This window comes from Ustilago hordei (assembly GCF_900519145.1).
Source record: "Ustilago hordei strain Uho2 genome assembly, contig: UHO2_contig_09, whole genome shotgun sequence".
NCBI classification, from domain to species: Eukaryota; Fungi; Basidiomycota; class Ustilaginomycetes; order Ustilaginales; family Ustilaginaceae; genus Ustilago; species Ustilago hordei.
This window is the reverse complement of record NW_024545280.1, coordinates 743,478-756,861: the sequence shown is the minus strand read 5'-3', so window position 1 is coordinate 756,861 and position 13,384 is coordinate 743,478. Positions and strand designations below refer to the sequence as shown.

The window sequence follows — 13,384 nt, the reverse complement described above, 5'->3', positions numbered from 1 at the left end:
AGTCCTTCTGATCTTACTGAGGAAAACATGTTGTGGTGCTATTGAATGAAGAACAGCTACAGTATATACAGAGTCAAGTCCGGGTTGAGAGTTGTGCTTCAATCAGCCTTGTAAAGTACAATAGCGCTTCTACTAGGCAAGTACAGTTGAACAAAGTTTCTTCTACCGTTCCACTGCATATCCGTCGTGAAATACTCGGTACTGTGATGCACTCTGCCATGACCGCCCAACTCGTTTGCATCGCTATCCAACAACACCTTGTACTTTCCTGCAACGTCGACACCAATCCTGTAGTCGGTGAAGCTGGTGTTTGCGTGCCAGTTGAATACGAACAGCAATCCAGCGCGCTCGAATGCTATGACTCTATCGCTCTCGTGTTTGAGCGAGATGTAGGCTTGAGGTGCAGCAAGCCACTTGTGCTTCTCCTCGGCGTTGTTCATGGCTGCATCGAAGGCATAGAGGTACTTGTAGCGAAGGAGGGGGTCGTCGACCAGGTTGAACTGTCGTCTAGCGTAGTGGAAAGAGTTTGCGTTGCCTTCACGAGGGAAGTCCAACCACTCTGGATGGCCAAACTCGTTTCCGATAAAGTTGAGATATCCTTCACCACCCAAAGCGTGAGTGATGAGACGGATCATCTTGTGGAAAGCTAGACCTCTATCGATCACCTGAGTGCGTTGCGTAAGATCAGACATGTTGGTGTACATCTCTTTATCCATCAACCAGAACGCTAGCGTCTTGTCACCGACCAAAGCCTGATCGTGCGATTCGGCATAAGCAATCGACTTTTCCAGATGACGACGGTTGGTAAGGGTGAAACAGATGTTTGCGAAATCCCAATCTTCATCTCTCTTCTCCTTCAACAACTTGATCCACATATCAGGAACGGCCATCGAGAGACGGTAGTCGAATCCAAGGCCTCCTTCACTAACAGGCCTGCAAAGTGCAGGCATTCCACTCACATCTTCTGCAATCGTAATCGCGTTAGGATTGACCTTGTGAATCAAATCGTTGGCCAACATAAGGTATACCACTGCCTCAAGGTCAACCGAGGGACCGAAATACTCGTGATAACCACCCGAGAATCCAGTTCCGATACCATGATGAGTGTAAAGCATCGAGGTTACACCATCAAAACGGAAGCCGTCAAATCCGTACTCTTGCATCCAGAACAAACAGTTGCTCAAGAGGAAACGAAGGACCTCGTGATGTCCGTAGTTGAACAAGCGAGAATCCCAGAGTTGGTGTCTTCCCTTGGCGCCTTCGTGAAAGTAAAGATGGTCGGTACCGTCAAACATGTTCAATCCGTCAAGCACGTTCTTGCATGCGTGAGAGTGGACAATGTCCAGCAATACGGTAATACCCAGGGAATGAGCGACGTCGATGAGCTCCTTGAGGTCTTCAGGATTGCCGTATCGAGAAGAAGCAGCGAAAAAGTTGGTAACCTGGTAACCGAACGAAGCGTAGTACGCGTGCTCTTGAATCGCCATCAGCTGGATGGTGTTATAGCCGAGCTCTTTGATTCGGGGAAGAAGGTTTTTGGTGAACTCTTTGAACTGACCAACGCGAGCTTCAGGGGTAGCAATACCAACGTGGGCTTCGTACACTTTGATGTTGGTTGGTTTGGGAGGAGCTTTGTGTTTGATCCTGTAGCGTTGGTTTGCTGGTGGGTTCCAGAATCTAGCGTCGTAAACGGGGCTGACCTTCAGATCCTGGGTAACGCGAAGAATCCAAGTAGGAAGCCTCTCGATTCTCTCACCCGAGGGGAGGACCATGGAGATCTTAACCTTGGAATCGTGGGGGATAGCACATTGACCAGACTTGATGGGAGGGATAGTAACGTGCCATTTACCAAAGTCATCTTTGTTCATCTTGTGCGAGTCGCGAGACCAGTTGTTAAAGTCACCGATGAGGGAGGCTTCCACAGCGTTCGGTGCCCATTCTGTGTAGCTTACCGATTGGCTTTCGGGGTCGATTTGGAATCCCATCTTGAGGTAGGATCGGGAGAAGTCTTCCAAACCGCCTTCGGTGGAGGCGATCTTGGAAAGCCAGGAGGAGTAGAAAGAGTATCGCTCGCGAAGGGCGCCAGCGAAGGGTTCAAGCCATGGATCACCACCGATGACACCAGTGCCGTCGGTGGCTTTGGTGTAGTCGATCGGCGCCGGGGCGGCAGTGTTGGCAGCTGCCATGATGACGGAGGTCTGTGTGCTATTGAAAGGGTGTGCTATTGAAAGGGTGTGTTTGTGATAGAGTTACCTTGATGAGAATGGTTCAAAACACATAAAGGAGGAGGAAGCAAGTTAGGGGGGGGGGGGGGGGTCTGGGGATCAGCTAGATGTCGACTCTCTGCTCGTTGCCACCCTAGAGTATATAGCAGGCTGTGGAGGAAGACAATGGTATTTTGCACAAAAAGATGGCTCGTGCTTCGCTTCTTTCCATCCACCTTCTGAAGTTTCATCGACAAGAGCGACAGGCTGCAGACTTACAAACGCCAAGCTGATCTACTGTACTACTGTACTACTGGTACTACTACTGTACTACTGCTCTGAGTGCAAGAGTTGGCATTCTGGGCCCCCGCATCCAGACGGACAGTTTCTGACACGCTGCTCACTCACTCGCACCCAGTCACTACTACAGAGATTCGCCGTTCCTCTCTGGTTTGCCTCTGTCCCCTTTACGCTGTGCTTGGCTTTCTGACGTGGAAAAGTTTGAACCCGCTTCCCCAACAAGCGAGCAACAAGGGCAAGTCTTTCCTTGTGTTCTCTATTCGACGAGGCCCTCTAATCGATCATCTTCGCATCACAGGTCGAAATCTTTTTGTCTTTCCCCGTCTTCTTCTGTGCACCCAAACACGGCCTTCGCGATGCTTGGATTCAGCCGAGACTGTTCCGAATGTCACTCAAGGGCTTCAGCAATTGCAGCATCGCTAGAAAGACGTCGCGAGGTGGGCGAGGTTCCTTGCAGATATGCCTTCGAACGAATACAGAATCGATGGCATGGAAGGTGTGTGTATATAAACGCAATGTAAGCTCGTTGGTATACATCAGCCTCCTTAGCTCAGCGGTAGAGCACTTCACTAGTAATGAAGAGGTCAGTCGTTCGAGTCGGCTAGGAGGCAGGCACAAGTTGCTCCCTCTTTTCCCTTTTCCCTTTTTCGTTTTTTTTTTTCTTTCTTTTTTTTTCTTTTTTTTCTTTTTTTTTTTTTTTTCCTTTTCTTTTCGCATCTCATGTCTGTCTCTCTTGCTTCCCCTTTCTCTTGACATCTTGCATGCCCATTCTCGTACACAAATCCTTGCTTCGAAGCGTCATGTTGAGCCGCTCAGAGAAACAGTCGCAAGAGCCGATTTGAAAGTTTCCATGATGACACCGGTATGTAAAAGTACAAAGAGAGCGATGTTGTCCATTGAACGATAGTTGCTTACTTGGCACCATTATGCCTCAACCTCTCGTGTCTCAACATAGCGTCCTTCCTGGAGAAATTAGCACCACAAGACTTACACTTCCACTCGACAACAGCTGTACTTTTCTTCGGATCAACCTCTTTACCCAACACTATACAATCTTCCAACTTCAACTTCCCTTCTCTCATAAAGCCTGCCTCCTCTCTCGCATGAATTGTTTCCCTATGTCTAGCAAGATCGTACGGTCGATGGAAAGCAGTTTGACAAGCGACACCAGTGACAGGGCTGACGTAGTCGCACTTTGTGGTTCCATCGGCGGCGGCTGGTGCAGCTGCAGCTTTCTGTACGCTGGGTTTGGTGGATTTAGTTTTGGGAGGAGCAGTTTTCTTGGTGGTGGAGTCAGGCGAGTTGTCTTCGTAGTCAGATTCGTTGCTGTTTGCTGAACCAGAGTTGCCTGTTTCGGATGGTTCTTCTTCTCCTCTGGCTTCGACTCGGTCCTCCTTAATGGGCAAGTCTGGTGTAGCAGGTGTGATCGGAGCGGCGGGTCGGATGGGTGCAGGTTGTCGAGTGGCGGCAAGCAAAGGCGGTGGTGCTCCGACCTCTTGTTGTAACTTGCGTTCGCTGGTCTGAGCACTCGACCTGATGCTAGGCGAGATGCTTCCTTCATCTTGACTGCCACCCATACCACCAACTCCACCGCCGGGCGGAGCAACACTCAGGCCACTCTCCTGACTGCCTGGGATGTATCCGTATCCACCCATCGCACCAGGCATGTGTTGCCTTGACAGGGGCACATAAGGTCTACTGCTGCGATCGCTAGTGTCATCTACCGACTCAGACGAGGACTGATGCTGACCTAGACTTGGCCTTTGGGTCTGAGCCGATCGTGGGTCCAGCTGCGAAGAATAGCGAGAATGAGGGTAACCGCCGTTGGGCTGACCGTAGGGCTGCTGCTGATGCGGGTGCTGGTGGTGATGATCATTGTGTCGGTGATGCTGACTGTGATGAGGATGAGGATGGGAAGCGTGTGGATGACCATGTCGTGCTTGGTATTCGGCACTTTGACTATAAGCACTCCTCCTGCCAGAACGATCATCCTCCGAATCACTGCTCGAAGCAGATACGTCCGAGAAGCGAGGCTGGTTCGTGTGTGTCTGTCGGAATGCCCATGGCTCATTGCGGACATGCGACCATGTACTGCTTCCAGTGCTTGAAGTGCGCTCCTTACCCAACTGAGGTCGAGGTGGGATCGCAGGAGAAGCAGAGGCACGACTGCCATCTGCCTTGACGGGATAGTTCAAGTAGAGACTGCTTGGTCCGCCTCGGATCATGCTTGGCTTCATGTTAGGAGGGTAGTAAGGCCTCTCGTCCTCGTCGTCGTCGGTCGAGATTGTATCACCACTGTCAGCGGGGCTGAAGAGACTGCTTTGGGAGCCCGACTCTTGGCTAACGGATCCACGTCCATCGCTATGGTTCGGATACGGCGAGCGACCATTGGGAGGACTTTGGTGAACACTGGGGCCTGGTCGTTTCTGCTGGTAGTGATGCGGTCGTGCTGTATCGTTGCGGCTCATGGGGACAGGTCGAGCAGCATAGGCAGCGGCGGCGTCACCGGTCGAGGATCGTGCTGGCGTCACATTCTGCTGTGATCCCATTCGAGGGGTATTAGTGCCGGTATGCCCTGCCGAATAGCTTGCTGAACCATCTTTTGCATCCGACAAGCCAGGCGGTACACTTGCAAACAGGCTAGGCATCTTGCCAAGGCCGGAATGCGACAAGGCATTCTCGACATCATCATAATCCAAGAATGCCTCTTGTGGACTGACAGTGAGGCCGCTCGACTCTCGCTTCAAAGGGCGCCGCCTATCTGGCGGATAGCTGCTGACAGGAGCACCGTAAGTCTCTGTCGAAGCCATGGATACGGGACCTCCTCGTTGAGCAAGTTGACTCTGCGACATGGCGGGTGGAGGCATGCTGGGTCGTTGTTGCTGAGAGTGTTGCGATTGCGGGGACTGCTGTTGCGACTGCTGTTGCTGCTGGTGGTGGTGATGCGAGTAGGCGATCTGAGAGCCCTGGGTGGATTGCGACTGACGAGCCCAGTCCGGCAAATAGTTCTGCGAGTGACGGGCAGGTGGGTAAGAGTTGGCGGCAAAGCCGTTGTCAAAGGTACTGCTGCGTGTGCGCAAGTCGGCGCTGCTGCGATGGTGAAGAGGTGGCATCTCTTGATCAGGGGTGCGCTCTTGCTCTGGCTCCTTGCTGGGTATCTGACTTGACCGACGCTGAGACTGATCACCGAGATCATAGTCAGGAAAGAGGGCGAAAGAAGGTGCGACACCTGCTTGCATAGGATCAGATGATGCTGAGAGCGGGCTTGTCTGCATGTCAGTTGGACGAGGGGTGTAGTGCTGTTTCTGGAGAATGTCTCGCAATGGACCTTTGAAAGCACGAGTGTCGACACCAGCAAGCTCTGCACGGATCTGTGCCTTGACTCGTTCTTGTTGCTCGAGAGTCATGCCAGCCGAAGCAAGCGAGGTGAGGGCAGGTGGAGGAGGATTGGGATGATACTTGCAAGCTGGCGTAGAATCAGCTAGGCTAAGATCATGCATCGGTGGACCAAGACTGCCGCTGGGCGGATGAGGAGGTGTGAGACGCTGGTTGGATGCTTGAGCGGAAGAGTCGCTGGTACCTTGGCAGCTGGACCGTGGGAGTGGCGCCAAGGGAGGATAGGCTTGACTTCTGTGTCGTTTGCGTCTAGGACCGCCGACTTGATCGAGTGTATCTGGTAATGGAGTTGCTACATCGTCTAGAGCTGGGGATTGTCTGGGCGAGCGATGCTTGCTAAAGGAGCCGATGCCAAGAAGTTCTTTGCTGTGGGAAGATGGTGGTGACAAGGCATTGTCGCGGCTTGCTGTCGACGGAGCGGGATCGTCAAAGAGAATGAAATCTCTTTGAGGTGCCATGTTTGCTAGGGGGGTCATGCTGCTCGAAGGTCAGCAGAAGGTAGTGATCGATCAGGTCTCGTGGTGGTGTCGTGGTGGTGGTGTCGTGGTGGTGGTGTCGGAAGGAATGTCGAGGCCAAGAGGGTGCAAATGGCCAAGAGAAGAGGAGAGACTGGCAAGTGTTGGTCCTTGCTTTGGTTGGAGGCTTTGGCTATTGTCGTCAGTTGGCTGAGTGGAGGCTGAGGAGCCGTCAATTGCGGTCACCACACGCAACTCGCTCTCACATTTTCCCACGATACAATGCTCGAGTAAATCAGACAAACACTTTCAGCGGATCATCCGACAACTGTATTTTCGGGGCAGATTGACAGTTCGGCTTCATTCCGCATCTCTTATTCCAATTTCTGTGGCTCTGTGTCTTTCGGAGGAAGCGACAGTGCCAAGTGTGTGCGCAATGGGGTGTGAAAAAGCTAAGCGTAAGTCTGTTCTCTGGCAACAGCCAAGGAGGAGAGAAAGTCGCCTAACCGCATTTCCTCCATTTTCGCAACGTAAGCCTTCTTCTCTCGCTTTGAACGAGACTACTGTCCTCTTACTTTTTACTTTTCTTTTTTCTTTTCTTTTCTTTTTTTCTTTTCTTTTCTTTTTTTTCTTTTCTTTTCTTTTTTCTTTTCTTTTCTTTTTTCTTTTCTTTTCTTTTTTCTTTTCTTTTCTTTTTTTCTTTTCTTTTTTTCTTTTCCCCCACCCAACCCCTTGTTGCGAGGCGCAAGCGTAAGGACTGACCATCGCGACGTCACTCTCCAGAAAAGCGTTTTATGGGTTGGTAAATTTATTCTCGATTAACTTCATATGGCCCGATTTTCTGGCTAGGGTCAAGGCTGCAGGCTGAGGACCTCTCTTTGCTGGCGGTCAAACGGAGCCTTGCAGCCTGCGTCCCGATTGCAAACCGAGCGATTGCCAACATCCTTTCAGCGTCGAGGCTTGGACAAGCATAGACTTGCTCGCACTCGGCCCTTGCGCTCGTCCCAGCTCCGGTGTTCATGTCAAACAGCGTCGACACAAATTCAGACAGACAGGCTTCACAGCAAACAAAACGCTGTTGGAAGCGTGTGACAGCGGGCCTATCATTGCTACTGCCCATTAGCATCCTACAAAGTGAAAGCCAGCCAGTCTACTGCAAAAGATCAGCATCATTGAACAGCACATTGAGCGCCTTCAATCCCTTTGCAACGCCGTAAGATGCGCTAGCCATCGTCGACTTGGTGCTCTTGTCAAATGCTTCCTGTCCTTGCATCTCGCTCAGCTTCTCGCAGTTGTCCGTCAACTGGTCCAAAATCCTCTCTCCCTCGCTCCTGCTCTTGGCTGGCAAGTTGCCCTTCGAGATGGCTACAATCGATGAAACGATGGTAGTGATCTGAGTGAGGTTCTCGCTGAGCTGCACACCCTGCGCTCCCTCGCGGATGGCAGAGAGAAGGGCTTGGATCGAGTGCACGATAGCCTCGGTTTGCACTTCAATGTAGTTGCGCAGTTCTGACCAGTTCTCTTCACCGTTCTGGCTCTCGAATCCGCTTCCGCTCGCAGAGGTGGTCGTGTCAAGGCTGTCGTACGTTTCGGATCGCTGCACTTGGCTGTCCGACGTTCGAGCAGATGGCGATGCTGCTCCGCTGCGTGGCAACATGCCATTGACACCTTCAATCGCTGCTGTGGGCTTAGCATCCGCCATCAAGCGTTTGGCACCGTGCGAGTTGCGCATCTCGGCCATCGCTGCCATGCTTGGTGTGCTTGCGTTGACACTTGCCAACGAAGAGATCGAGGTCGTTCGACTGCGCCACTCGTTCTCACCGCTCGAGTCCTTACGGATCGTCTCGGCTTTGTACCCGATGGGCGAGTATCGACCCATGGTAGGACTGTTGCGGATGCGCGGCGAGAAGCGGTCGTCGCCAGCCGCCGAGCTAGGATTGAGACTCGCAAAGCTGTACGAGTTGGCCGTGTTGGGCGACAAAGTTGCGCTTGCCTCACGGTTGGCTGACTGTGCGTTGATATGCAACGGCTTCAGTCGTGCTGCTACCGAAACCTCGCCGAACGTCGCCTGAAATTCGTCCGTTTCGATCTTGCTCGCCTTACGCACTTTGAGCAGCTTGACCAAATCGACAATTGTAGCAGAGACATGGCTTGCAGCGGCGTCCAACAAGCTGACCGGTGAGAGTCCATGCGAAGAGGCGTGGTTGCGGCATGCAGTCATCAGGTTGTTGAGTGTTGCCGAGCATTTGGACTTGAGTGCCATCAGCTCTTCCTGCTCTTCGGGCGACAACTCAGCCAGGTTGGCAGGGATCTGTTCGTACTTGGAAACATCGTCCGTCACCAGCGTTGTTGCCAGCACGACTGTCTTCATCGACAAAAGCACGTTGCCTGGCGTCTTGGATCGCGCCGCTGCCAACAGCTCATCGATCGAGCTCTGGAACGCTGTGAGGTTGACATCGGCAATCGCACCCTTGTCCGAAGCTGGCAAGAAGCCATCTGCTTTTGGCGGCTGAACGTACAGCTGCGATGTGGCTTTGAGATTGCGCAGTTCTGTCTTGGCTGTCTCATAGAGTCGCTTGTAGTTGGCCATCTGTGCATTCAAGTCCTTGATGACGGTCACGTCGTTGTCCCTATCCGCCTGCATCTCGTCGTTGCGCGCTGAGAGACCACGAAGCTCCTCCAAGAGATTGCTCACTTCCTGCTTGAGTTCGCTCACCACCTCGGCTTGCTGTGCATGCTCCTTTTGCAATGCTTCAAAGTCGGCCTGTCCAGCGATCTCGGCCTTCTGCTGCAACTCTCTCCTGATTGACTCGATCTCGGATTGCTTCTCTGTGGTGAAAGCGCGATGACGTTGGCGATCATCTTGGTGCTTCTGCTTTGCCTCTTGGAGCTCGTTGCGCAGCTGTGTTAGCTGTTTGTTGAGCTCTTCGTTGCGACCAGCCAGCTCATCGGCTTTGCGTGCGCGCGGCGCAGCTTCAGCAACCTGAGACTCGAGTGAGCTGACTTGCTGTTGCAGCTTGGCGATGCGAAGCTCGTAATCGGACCGCATTTTTTCCATCATAGCAGATGATGCATCCGTCTCGAAGGCACTGGATCGTCCCAAGCTGGGGCTTGCAATGCTACCAGCTGTATAGCCGTTAAAGAAGCCCGTACCAATGCTGCTTGCTTGACTATACATGGTGCTGCGATTGTCTGCGATGCCGTTGGCGCCATTGGATCCCATCGAGTCGCGCAAGGGTGAGGAAACGCGTTCCGAGATGTTGTCGAGGCTGCGATCAGCCGCTTTGGATCCGCTAACCGAGTATGGCACGGTGATGTCTTCTTCGACGAGTGTGCTCTTGGCAGGAACGATGCGGTCCGAGGTGGAGGGCTGTGGTTGACCGATCGAGTCTTTGCGTTGCAATACCGCTTCTGCCTCGTCTCGCATCTGCTGCTCTCGCGCTTTGTCACGGGCGATAGCTTCGGGACGAAACTCTTGCTTGAGTTCGGGGAATCTTCGCTCGAGCTCAAAGAAGACGTCGGAGGCCAGATCCTTGAATCGGTTCTTTGGCAGCGTTGCAAGCTTTTGTCTAGCCTGATTCCTTTTCGGGTGGAACTCATCGCGCACCGCAAGGAAGGGTTGGCTGTTGCCGTTCTTTGCATTGTTCTGGCGTCGCACGAGCTCATCATAGACATCAGTGGAGAGCTCGGTAAACTGTTGCTTGCTAAGACGAGTGAGCTTTTCGCGAGCATTGGATCTTGGTGCTGTCTGTTCAACCTTGGCGAGATGACTTCGGAGGAAGCCAAGAAGCTCGACATAGTGAGAGCGACCGACACGCTTGATCTCTTCCGTGTCTGGGCGTATGCGACGATATCTCGAGCCGGATGGTTGTGACGAGGTTACAGAGGAACCAAAGGAAGCGTCCTGATTGCTGATGTTATTTGAGACGAAGCGCGGACTGGAAGCAGGAGCATCCTGAAGCTGAATAGAAGGAGCTCCTTGCGGCGATGTTGGTGGAAGCGAGTTTGAATAAGATTCGTGAGATCCAACACGGTTGGGTGGATGGAAGGCCATCGCAGATCCGTTTGAAGAGGGAGAGTAACGAGAGGATGCCATTCCTCTGCTAGCAGCGTCGATGCCATTCATATTCGGAGGTGGCGACATTGCGTTCGGGTTGAAGTGTTGGTGGGGTGGCTGAGGCGGGGGCTGCATGGGCATCATGGCGAACTGTCGCTGTTGCTACGGGATCGTCTGCCTCTGTCAAGTTTTCGGAAGAGCCGATGAGATGTTTCAGCTTTCGGCTGCGCCCGACGATGGCGTGAGAAAATGCAGTGTGCAATATCAGCAGTTGATAGCTTAAGCTGTTGGTGTGACCTTGAATGATCGCACTGTAAAGATCCAGAAGAAGGTGCAAGTCCAGAAGAAGGTGCAGATCCAGAAGAAGGTGCAGATGGCGTGTGCTATCCAAGATCCTTCCTTATCGCTCTTTCCGTCGTGAGCGAATGGTGCGAAGAGTGACGTGAAGGCGGCGAGGACGTGCACTGGCAGTGATGACGACGTTGCTTTGGCCGTGGCAGATGAGGTGGGATGGCGATCAATCACTGATGCTGGATCGTGATGGCCGAGGTTGGATGAGAGTTCGGTGATTGGTAGCGTGTAAATCCGTCCAGGCTGTCTGCGACTATGAAAAGGGGTTCGGACTGGAGTGAGGTTAAGGCGGCTTGAGTCGAAATGAAGTTTCGAGATGGTGGATGGAGACAGGAGCAAGACTGAGATATGAAAAAGTGCTCTCTAACGTGGATACGGCCGAAGCAAGCCAAGCCAAGCGAGGAAGCGTGTGTTGATGGCAAGCAAACCTATCAAAGCTGAGGCGATGTGCTGCTGTAGACCTTGCTTAGTTCGACTGCTTCACCGCCGCTGCTGCTGTGCACGCTAAATTTGAACATGAGGGGCAGTGCAGCGACAATGCCCTATAATCACCGAGCACACACTCACACACTCACACACTCACACACTCACACACTCACACACTCACACACTCACACACACACACACACACGCACACACACATATGTATATGAGCGGCCATCACACCCAATTTTGCAATCAATCCACCTGCAGACGGACCAGCAGACTCGGGTCCAAAGAGAGACAGTCACACGCGGCCAGCGAGAGAGAAAAAGAAAACTCTTGCTTCATAGCTCACGTTGGACCCCGGCGATCCTGCCAAGCCAAGCAAGAGTGAGAGAGAGGCGGACAAAAAAGTGTCCTGTCCTTTCTTTCCTTCCCTTCCTTTGATGCCGAGCACAAAAAGGGGAACAAAAGGGAAACAAAAGAAAAAAGGACAAGAATCGCGCCCCGCTTTGGCGTGCTGGCATGTCTAGCAATTTGGCCGTTTTTCTCTCCAAGTGCTTCACGTGATCATCAAAAAGGCTTGCTGGACTCAACAATCGAATTGTTCCGCTTCTCCGTTCCTCATGTATATACAATTTTTAGTTACCTTTCGTGCGAGTGAGTCCAGTCGGGACTGTAACCAATTTTGAGAGTTGTCGCCAACGCGTCCGACACCTACAACGCGACACCTTCACAACACGACACCTTGACAACACACGGCAGAAATTGCAATCGGGGATCTTGTTAAAAAGGGATCGCGATAAGCTGCCTCCACATTCTGCTCAGATCACTTGCCTGCCAACGCTCGCTCGACGGCAGCCAAGATTTCTGTCAAAGTGACGTTACTCATACTTCCAAACGTCTGACAAGACCGAACAACCGCCTTGCTTCCTCGTAGCTGCAGCCGAGCATCTGACAGCTGACTCTGTCTGTCTGTCTGTCTATCCGGCAGTTCGACCGCTGCTGAAGTTATGATTCATCGAGACGCCATCGCCTAGGCCAAGAGTATCTTTTTTTGGTTTGCTACACCGCGTGGCGGTGTGGACTATGAGATCACCCTGCTTCGAGGTGTTGCCCCCTGCCCCTCTGCCCATCTTCCAGTCTGCCTGTCCTTCCACCTTGAGCAGCGCAAAGCCAGGGCTGGGTATGATGTGATTCTCCGCCCTGCTTCCCACCTCTGCTACGTCTGCTGTGTTCCTCCACCTAAACACCGTGACCTCCACCTAAACGCCGTGACTCTCGAGTGTCAAGGCATACTTATACCTTGAGCCTGTACCTCATCTTGCGCTCCACACCAACGACCACATACCGCTCTCACACTATCACAGGAAAGCATAACAATCATGTCGACCAACACTCAGGCTCACGACCCCACCGCTCAGGGCGCCGCCCACAAGGGCTCCGATCTCACTCCCCAGCAAAAGATCGACACCCTCCTCGAGATCACCAAGCACATCGGCACTGGTATGCTCACCTCTCGCTCTCCCGATGGCAAGCTTGCCTCTCGAGCCATGGCTCCTGCAACCACCGAAGGTCTCGTCTTCTCCTTCTACATGAACACCGATTCTGGCAAGACGGACGATATTGAATCTGACCCTCAAGTCAACGTCGCTTACTTTGACCCCAAGACCACCGACTGGATCTCCATCTCCGGTAGGGCGGTTATCAACCGTGACCCTACCAAGATCAAGAAGCACTGGAGCAGCAGCTTGAATGCATGGTTCGATGACAAGAAGGATGGAAAGCACACTGGTGACCACAACGATCCTCGTGTTGTGCTGCTCGATGTCCAGCCTGAGGAGATCAGGATCTACAAGGCTGACGGTAAGCTTGCACAGTTGGGTCAGATGGCAAAGGCTGCAGTCAGCGGTCATACTGCTAGCCCTGGTAAGCTCCTCATCTTGACCGGCCAGGAGATTCAGCTTGCTAGCGGTGTCTACAAGCCTCAACACTAAGTGCGCAAGCTTAAGAATGTTTGTAGTTAACTTTCAATGATATCCCCCATTTGACTCGAATTGCCGATTTGCCATTATCATGGTCTCCTGAGCTAATTTGATGTTGTGTGCTGTTCAATATTGATGCTCACTACTATACTCTCTCGTATGGTGTCAGTTGGTTCTTGCTGGCCAGCCTATTCGCCCCGAAATGATGCTATA

The 13,384-nt window shown here is 52.5% G+C and overlaps 4 protein-coding genes and 1 non-coding gene across 5 annotated transcripts; 2 read left to right on the top strand and 3 right to left on the bottom strand.

Annotated features, from left to right (window-relative positions):
• Positions 1 to 98: 98 nt before the first annotated feature.
• On the bottom strand, positions 99 to 2,186 carry UHO2_04586 (putative branching enzyme (be1); the record flags this gene model as incomplete). The annotated part of the gene is made up of 1 exon (XM_041558578.1): positions 99 to 2,186. One exon carries the CDS (start codon positions 2,184 to 2,186, stop codon positions 99 to 101), a length of 2,088 nt encoding a protein of 695 aa, XP_041414512.1.
• Positions 2,187 to 3,043: 857 nt separating this feature from the next.
• Positions 3,044 to 3,115, top strand: tRNA-Thr(AGT). The gene has a single exon. It is a non-coding gene; the product is annotated as a tRNA-Thr (tRNA).
• Positions 3,116 to 3,415: 300 nt separating this feature from the next.
• UHO2_04585 (uncharacterized protein) lies at positions 3,416 to 6,358 on the bottom strand (the record flags this gene model as incomplete). Its single annotated transcript, XM_041558577.1, has 1 exon — positions 3,416 to 6,358. One exon carries the CDS (start codon positions 6,356 to 6,358, stop codon positions 3,416 to 3,418), a length of 2,943 nt encoding a protein of 980 aa, XP_041414511.1.
• A 1,147-nt stretch (positions 6,359 to 7,505) lies between these two features.
• Positions 7,506 to 10,553, bottom strand: UHO2_04584 (uncharacterized protein; the record flags this gene model as incomplete). Its single annotated transcript, XM_041558576.1, has 1 exon — positions 7,506 to 10,553. The coding sequence occupies one exon, from the start codon at positions 10,551 to 10,553 to the stop codon at positions 7,506 to 7,508; it is 3,048 nt and encodes a 1,015-aa protein (XP_041414510.1).
• Positions 10,554 to 12,571: 2,018 nt separating this feature from the next.
• UHO2_04583 (uncharacterized protein) lies at positions 12,572 to 13,183 on the top strand (the record flags this gene model as incomplete). Its single annotated transcript, XM_041558575.1, has 1 exon — positions 12,572 to 13,183. The coding sequence occupies one exon, from the start codon at positions 12,572 to 12,574 to the stop codon at positions 13,181 to 13,183; it is 612 nt and encodes a 203-aa protein (XP_041414509.1).
• Between the last annotated feature and the right edge of the window lie 201 nt (positions 13,184 to 13,384).